General features: G+C 38.2%; 1 protein-coding gene across 1 annotated transcript in view; it reads right to left on the reverse strand.

Moving 5' to 3' along the window:
• Window positions 1-9112, reverse strand: part of MCC (mutated in colorectal cancers) — a 471854-nt gene that overhangs the window by 363033 nt on the left and 99709 nt on the right. Inside the window, exon 2 of the mRNA XM_011963646.1 lies at window positions 1931-2175. Coding sequence (XP_011819036.1) covers window positions 1931-2175 — 245 coding nt within the window. The remainder of the gene's footprint in view (window positions 1-1930; window positions 2176-9112) is intronic.

The raw sequence follows: 9112 nt of genomic DNA on the forward strand, positions 1-9112 counted from the left end.
CAGAGAGGTTAAATAATTTGTCTAGTGTCATGTAGAGAGTAAGTGACGAAACAGGATTCTCAATCAAATAGTCTGACTCTGGAGTCTTAACTACCAGGAGAAACTGGTAGGAGGTTTCACAGCCGCTAGCACTTCCTCAGTTCAGGACATGTTCTATGAATCACCTCCTGTCAGTTACCACTTCTTTTCCCAAGGGTATAAGGTTATCTAAAAGGATGAAGGGGTATTGTTTTTCAATCCTTTCTCTGGTCAGGAGAGTCTTCCAAGCTAGTCAAACCAATTAGATGTGTGCAGCAATTCTTTCAAACCAGTTGCTTTTAGGATTTTTATAAATATCTACTACACATTGACAAACAATTTTTTTTCACAAAAAAATTTCCTTCTGTATACATATTTTGATACACATTTATACATCATTTTAATGCTATGTAGTATGCAATTATTGGTTGGGGTGTTCCACAATGTACTTAACCCTTCAAATATGTATGTGTGTACACTTATGTGTTTATAGAAGAAATCCATGTTCTTGGCAGAAAAATCTGAAAATACAGCGTTGCAGAAAAAATTCCTTCATTTCATCACTTAATAAATATTTACTGAGTGTCTATTTTGTGTCATGCAAACTTACAAATCATGCTTTCAAATACCATTTAAAAGCTTGAAGAAAATGCAAAAGAACTGCAAGATAGAAAATATACAGAAGATATGTGAAAAAATTAGTAAAACACAAATCACACGCATGATGAGAGACAGACAGAGGGAGAGAGAGGAAGAGATTCCAGAAGTAAGTATATCAAGTGTGGGCAGTAGTTACTATTTCCAGGTGGTAGGGTTAGGGTGACTTTTATTTTCTTCTGCTTGCCTTTTTTCCCCGTGTTTTTCTACAACGAACATATGTTACTTGAATACTTAGAACGTTGTTATTTAAATATTATTTCTACATATTATGTTAAGAGCACATGCATTACCAGACATCTGATTTGCTGCTAAAGTAGAATCTATGAAGGTAGTAAGGCATGGAGTATCTGTGGACATTTTTATTGTTTCCATTACTCAATAACAATGGCGCAAATGATTTCACTGCCAGAAACATTGTTTAAAGATGTGTGTGTATGTGGCACTACACAATTATCCATGCTTGTGTGTGTGTGTATACATATATATATATAAAATACATAAAATAAATTATGGACAACTAGCATGATACTTTACTTCTTGCCACTAGATCTACCTAGCAGAGAAACAGACATCAAAGACACATTTTCAAGGAAAAAAAAAAAACCCTGAAAATTCAGATACTATCTCCTGTCTCTTTGTTAAGGCTACCCTTTAAGATGTCTCCTTTCTTTCCTTTTTAACTTTTTATTATGTAAAATCTCGAACATACTAAAAAATATGTATAACTGAGTATTCAAAAATAAATACAAGAAACCCCATGTTCCCATCACCCAATTTCAATAATTATCAACAGTATTAAGAACTTTCTTTGTGACTGCTTATCTTGCACTAGTAACAAATATAAACTTATGAACAGAAAAACTATCTTTATAGAAAACATTTTTAACATTAAATTTTAAAAATTGCTTTTAGAAGCCTCTGCATGTAACCTTGAAACTTCTTCCCCAAAGAGTTTCTGAGGTCTGCTGATGCAGTTACTGTCTTATGCATTTGCCCTTCTTCCATAATAGCTACTTGAATGCATTATTAAACTTGGAAAATGGAAAAAGCAAAATAAAGAAAGCAGTGAGCCGGGAAGTGTGAAGCCATCAGACAGAACTGGGGGAAACAGCGAGCACTTCCCCAGGGAAAGTATGGCCAGGAAGACAGCCTCAGTATGAGCTGGGCCCAGGTTGGGGAGGCTACTCTCATTTAGAGAGATCACAGGCAAGGCCAGCGGAGTGCCATAAAACTGCCACCTGGTTATACCTACCCAAACTGTTGTCACTGCTCGTGGGCCAGGAAGCAATTCTATCCCTCAGCTTCTTTGTACAGGAGTTGTCTGACTTTGCAGAAAGATCTATTTCCTCCTTCCTAATTTCTCGAACGAGCTGCATGCGGCATCTTGTGAAATCCTGAAAGGAAATCTTCCCATTTTCATCTGCTCCCAACTGGGTCATGATCTCAGCCACAGACTCTTCCATATTCAACTGGCGACAGACCATTAGCAAGTCATTTCTGCAGAGGGGTTGAACAGAAGAAAATGTGTTATGAGTGACATTTAAGCTAGAAAAACTGGTTAATGAAAAAAAGAAAAAAAAGGTATTTCTCGAGCCAGGCATGGTGGCTCATGCCTGTAATACCAGCACGTTGGGAGGCCGAGGCTGGCAGATCACAAGGTCAGGAGATCGAGACCATCCTGGCTAACACAGTGAAACCCCATCTCTACTAAAAATACAAAAAAACTGGCCGGGCGAGGTGGCGGGTGCCTGTAGTTCCAGCTACTCGGGAGGCTGAGGCAGGAGAATGGCGTGAACCCGGGAGGCGGAGCTTGCAGTGAGCCGAGATCCGGCCACTGCACTCCAGCCTGGGCGACAGAGCGAGACTCCGTCTCAAAAAAAAAAAAAAAAAAAGTATTTCTTATTCACATACTAGATGTATTTTCAACTTTCTCATTGCTTCTAGAAAAGTGGTAAGTGGTAAGTGTATGAAAAAAAACATGTTTCATCTGGGTTATTCTAAACAAAAACTCTATTATTTGGAATGGTGAGGCAACTTTTAATCCTTTGTTCTCTTTTTCTTCCTGTCTCCACACCCTTCTCTCCCTTTCTTTGTTTTGAAATTGAGGATTGTAAAGTTCTTTCTTTACACCTGAAGAGTGTAGCATTGTAATCTCACTGTAAGATCAAGCTTCGGAAGGTATAACAGACATTATTTCTATTCTTGGCAGAGTCCAAAATCTAGTCAAGTTATAAAAGAACCAACAGAGATTTTAACAAGCTTGATTTTCAGCTTTCTGGACCAATCTGGTAACTTTAGTACTTGTTTAAAACATCATTGAATCTTGACTTTTGTGGTTCAATGCTCAGCTACCTTTGGTTTTCCCTGCTTTTGAGTGTTTCCACCTTCCCACAAGCAATCAGTGAGCCCTAAGACTAAGGGCAGGGATGAAAACCTCAGTGTCTTCCAGGACTAGATTTAATGTGAATGTGTGAAGTGGGGAGATCGAAGATAAGAGGGCTTGGTGGGGTCTGTGGCTGGACTAGAGAAGTGTATCCAGCCTATAGAGTCTCCAATTTTAAAAAAGAAAAATAAAAAAGAATTTCAAAAAGAAGAACAAGAACAATAATCCTATGCTGACCAAGAACATTTATGTGGAGGACATCAGTTTGATCCCTGACATACAAGTCTTGTTCTTTTCTCTCTACCTAACTTCCTTTAGCAACTATTTTGTTCATATTCCTCCAACTGCAGGTCTCAACAAAGGTCAAAGGACTGTAGAATTTAAGTGCTGGAAGATACATTAGAAATTTGTTCATGGTCACAAACAAAGCTAATTAGTGTGCCTGTCTCAACATACTACCAAAGTTCAGTTATCTGGAGAACATAACCAGTTTGATGTTTGCTGACCTAACCATGCTAAGACCACTCTTCAAGTCACCCTTCACAAATTCTGTTTCCCGGTCAATGTCTCCATGGTCTCTCTCAAATTCCCTAGGCTCACAAAATTGTGGGCATTTTTAATATCTTCTCATTCACTCCTCCTTACCCCTAATTCTGTGCCCTGCACACCCCTCTCCTATCTTTGCCCTTGTCTCCTTCCCCAAGTTTCCAGGGTCTGAGTTATCATCAAATTTAGGTTAGTCTTGTCCCCAGAATGCTTTTATACTTGCTCTTTATGGTGTTTTTCAATAAATGTAACAGACTCATCACCCTGCTTCCATATGCTATCCCATTTTTATGTTTTAGAAAGAACTTTTACACATAGCTGCATGTTTTATCTTCTGTGTACATGTGTGTCTGTGTCCATATGTATATCATATATATATATATATATGCCTCTGCATCTGTGTATACACACACACATATATACACATACATATATACACACACATATATTTGTAAAGTAGATGGATGAGGATAGGAATAAATATATACATGGAAGAGGGTGTGGTAGGTTACATTATTAATATGAGTCCTAACCTTTCATTATGACACAGCAGTGTTACACATGTATATCCTTGCCTTGGTCTCAGGGCCAAGGACATTCATGGTAGGTGTGTCCTTTCCCATCCCTTCACTTCAGCTTCACATCTAACTTGCTTTGGCCCTTCGGATATTACCGGACAAGTGCCTATACTGTTGAGTTTGTCCCCTTTTGCTTTAGTCATCATTATGAGAAAAACATACCATGGTAGCCATTACCCCTGTATCTAGCCTGGGCCTCAAAATAAGCCACCCCAGTCTACCTGAAGACTCATAGCTTAAGAAAAGTTATTCCAGCTGACCCCAAAATGTGTGATCAAGAGTAAGTTCTTATTGTTCATGCAAATTCAAGTTCATTCTTAAGCTCAGATTTTGTGGTTTTTCTCCCATCAGTAGCTAACCAATACACTGTAAAAATGTTTGTTTGGTTTTTAAAGTAATGTTTTCATATGCTTATCTTTTTGCCCTTCTCTGTATAAGACCTACCTGATATTCAGCCAGATTCATCCAAGAGTTAGAGATGATTAGGACTGCTAAAGTAGGAATACAAACAGAAAGAAAGGATCCTGCTTTTACTCTGAGTTCAGGGTTCAGATTATACTTTCTAAAATAAGAATTTCTTTCTTAGATATTTAGAAAATAGCCTTAAATTTAGGCTTAGCAAGAAATAAAGAGGTTTTCTAAATTCCAGAAGTTCATGTAATGTTAACATTAATATTCTCTGATTGGTAAAAATATGGTGTATTCATTTTTCCTGTCTGTGTATTTTCATTTTTCACAGTGTATTATACTACTTTCATAAACTGATATGTCATTGTAGGTTTTAAAATGGGGATAGTAGTGGCACCTACCTCATAGGGTTGCTCTGAAAATAAATGAGATAATACATAGAAAGCACTAAGCATAGTTTCTGGCATATACTAAGTACTCAATAAACAGCAGCCATTATTATGATTGTTTTATAATTGTTGATCATAGATCTTTCAAAATACCCCAGTTTCATGATTAGGGCTTTAATAATGAATTGTGATCTGCTCAGGGGAAAAGAATACTGAACGGAACTGACTACCTCACTAAGTGGTACAATCTGTCCACAGAGGCCCACCCTTCCTCCCTGCTGGCAGCCCACTTACATATATTGGGCACCCTGGTGAGAAACTCAGCTCTGTCCAGGCTTGAGAAGCCACATTCTACAAGAAACAGCTGCAAAGAAGTAACTGTGGTCTAGAAATACCAACTCAGAACAGAATGTGTAACACTGAATTTTAATTTTAAACGTGTAGGCTGTTGAGAGGCTGATATAAAAGATCAAAGCCAAAATACATTGCACTCTGCCAAATTAAGTCAAATTGTAAGTCTTAAATAGAAGTACTAGTTTTTCAAAACTAAATTCAAGCTAAATTCTTTTAGTATAGAAATACAAAATTAACAATAATAACTAACAAGCCTGCAGGGGAATTACAATTATCCCCGATATGGTTTGGATGTTCATCCTCTCCAAATTCCATGTTGAAATGTGATCTACCATGTTGGAGGTGGGCCTGGAAGGAAGTGTTTGGGTCATGGGGGTTAATCCCTCATCAATGATTTAGCACCATCTACTGGATGATGAGTGAGTTCTCTCCCTGTCAGTTCACACATGAGCTGGTTGGTTAAAGAGGCCTGACACCTCCTCCCCCGCCTTGCTCCCTCTCTTGCTATGTGACATGCTGGCTCCCCTTTGCCTTCCGCCATGACTGGAAGCTTCTTCAGGCCTTCACCAGAAGCAGATGCCAACATCACACTTCCTATACAGCTTGCAGAACAGTGAGCCAAAAGAAACCTTTTTTTCTTATAAATTACCCAGCCTCAGGTATTTCTTTACAGCTACGCAGGAATAGACTAACATGTCCCCATTTTACAGATTACGATATGACAGCTGAAAGAGTCACAGAGACAATATGTGGCACAGCCTGGAATCTAAACCAAACTGGTCTGATTCTAGAGCTCTTGCCCTTTCCATGCTATCATCTAGCATCTTGGAGGTGAATAACAGGTACATTTGGGGACGAGAAAACAATTGGGGACAGAACTAACATTAGCAGCTTGATTATTAAAGGTCATGAATTAACAACGCTTTTATATCAAACCAGAAAATTACATTCATCTATATATGTGTTATCCTTCTATGTTACATATGAATGAGAATATAAAGTTACATTTTGTTATCAACAAGATGAGGAAACAAAGTTACAGCAGAGGAAGAAAATTATAAAAGCTCTCCTTTATATCAAGAGCTAAGTCTGGAGAACTTGAATTACACGGTATTTCCGTAAGCCACCTTGCCAGGTTGTTACAAATGGCCTTCAATGACATACAGCTCCGTGTGACTCTACCTCTTTACAGCGTGCCTTTGCCATTCCTCCCATCAACAGGTGGAGGCTATTTCCCTGCCTTTGAATCTGGGCTGGCCTTGAGACTGGCTTTGACCAAAGAACATGGCAGAAATAAAATTCTAGGATTCTGAACACACAGGCCTAAAGATGCCTTCTAGCTTCCAATTTCAACTCAGTACCTTCCACTTCCATGCAGTCCTGGCAGTCTGCTCAGGCCCATGGTGGTCTCTTCCTTCTGATAACATTTAGTACCTGCACCAGTCATTTGGTGATTATTTACAGTTTTGTGACAGCTTTTGGATCGTACTTTGATTTCTTTCTCTCTCTCTTTTTAAAAATTGTTTTCACATATTCAATCCTTATCTTCCCAATATGACCATGGGCTCCTGGCAGCCAGTGTTGGTGCCACATCAATCCCCTTTGAGATGTGTGCAGCACCCAGCACACCACCCCATGCACAGCAGACCCCATCACATTTGTTTTGATGGATTGATACATAAACTCTCAGAAGTTGAAAATGATCTTTCTTTTAAAGAGGGTCCCCACTTTGGATATTTTCACACATATACCTGTCTTTGTATTTTCCCACAGAATGAGGCACACGGGATGCTCAGTAAGTATGAATGACCAATGGCCTCCATAAAACACTAATAACCCTGTAGCCTTAGTGACAGAACAGCAGGACATTTCTCTGCCCTAGGCAAGGAAAGTTTTTCAGAGGAAGAGATACTAAATTAAGACTGTCAAAAACTAAGTTAGTCCAGCACAGAACTATCTCAGTAGCAACAACATCATGTAAGTGTCCTGCCTTGAAAAAAAAAAAAAACTTTTGTATATTATTTCAGAAAACACACATTCATTGTAGAAAATGTAGACAAGCAGGAAGAAAATACAGATTACATGCAATCCCTTTACCTAGCAATAACCACAGTGAATATCTGGTGAATTACACAAAATTGTACTGCACATTTTTTCCTGTAAGTCATTACTGTTACAAGTGATTTAAAGGTGTTTCATATTCATATTCATGCATATATATCTTATCTTCAGATGATATCATCATAACATGAGAAGGAAACAGACCTCAGTTTGTATCAGAGGAACTGGCCAAGTCAGGCAATTTTTAGCTCTTAGAGTCTAACACCAATCACCAGACAGCAAAACTAAAATGACTTCAGTCATTTCAGAAGATTGATGCTTCTCACTCAAAACTGCATGGTTTCACAATGCACAGCTATTATTTTCTATATATAAAAGTCTTTTTTTTTTCTCTTGGCTATTCTTCCTTTAACTTATAAAGAAATTGAGTATGAAGTGAAAATTCAATAAAACTATTTGTCATTCAAGTAAATTTGCAGCCTAACCTTGGGGATGTATAATGGGAAAGATGGGCTTTGGTCTCTCAGGCTCAGGGGCAGAGAAAAACACTATTCGTCCCCACAATGATAATAAATCCCAAACCCCGTTGGAATGAGGGCTATACAGAGGCAGTTTAAGTAATAGGTTACATGCTTTTGTTCAAAATTCTCAACTAACAGAGACCCCTGGACCTAGTAGGTAGTCCAGAAATAGTTGCTCATGAAAGACTGCAAAAAACATCTAAAAACTTATTTCAGTGTGTATTAGCTATTATTATAAATAATAATCGTATAAATAATAGTATAAATAATATAAATATACACTATTATAAATAATAATAGCTAATTTGAGTCACACAAAAATGTAATTCAGAAGTCTCTAATTTCAGTTCTACAGATATTCAAAGTGTGAAAAATTACAATTAGGTCATAAAAAGTAACAGGTGTCTGGGCTATAGCTGGTAATTTCTGTGTACAGCTGTTGAACGGAATAAATGCATTTGCCTTTCTTTCGTTATTGCTTCTTATGAAATAATTAGGGTGAAGTACAAAACAATAAGCATATAAGCAAACAAAACCATATTTAAGAAAAAAGGAGAAGAGGTTATTAAATATAGGAAATTTCAACAAATTTCAGAGAGACACAAAAGAGATGGGAGCATGATGACGGATGATACAGGCACTAGAAACCCTTGCCTAGAATATGCAGCAGGGGAGCTGCTGGGTGGTACTGAGACACTGAAGGTTCTAGGTTTATAACCAGCCAGTGTGATGAATTGTGAGAATGAGAAGTGGCTGTGCTTCCTTTTCCTAGCATAGAATAAAGAGATATTGTCCAAAGTTGGTAATCAGGGTCAGGCATAGTGGCTCATGCCTGTAATCCCGGCACTTTTGAAGGCCAAGGCAGGAGGATCACTTGAAGCTAGGAGTTCGAAACTAGCTTGGGCAACAAACCGAGACATCAATCTTTACAAAAAAAATTTTTAAAAATTAGCCAGGCATGGTGATGCACACCTGAAGTCCCAGCTACGTGGATGGCTAAGGCAGGAAGGTCACTTGAGTCCAGGAGTTTGGACGCTGCAGTGAGCTATGACTGTACGACTGCACTTCAGCCTGGGTGACACAGTGAGACCTTGTCTCTGGAAAAAAAAAAAAAGCTGGTAATCAGGATACAGAAGTATTAGCATATTTCTCCATGTTACGGAAGAAATGATCAGGAGAACTAGAAGCACAAAC

This window comes from Colobus angolensis, unplaced genomic scaffold, assembly GCF_000951035.1.
Source record: "Colobus angolensis palliatus isolate OR3802 unplaced genomic scaffold, Cang.pa_1.0 Scaffold62, whole genome shotgun sequence".
Classification (NCBI taxonomy): Eukaryota; Metazoa; Chordata; class Mammalia; order Primates; family Cercopithecidae; genus Colobus; species Colobus angolensis.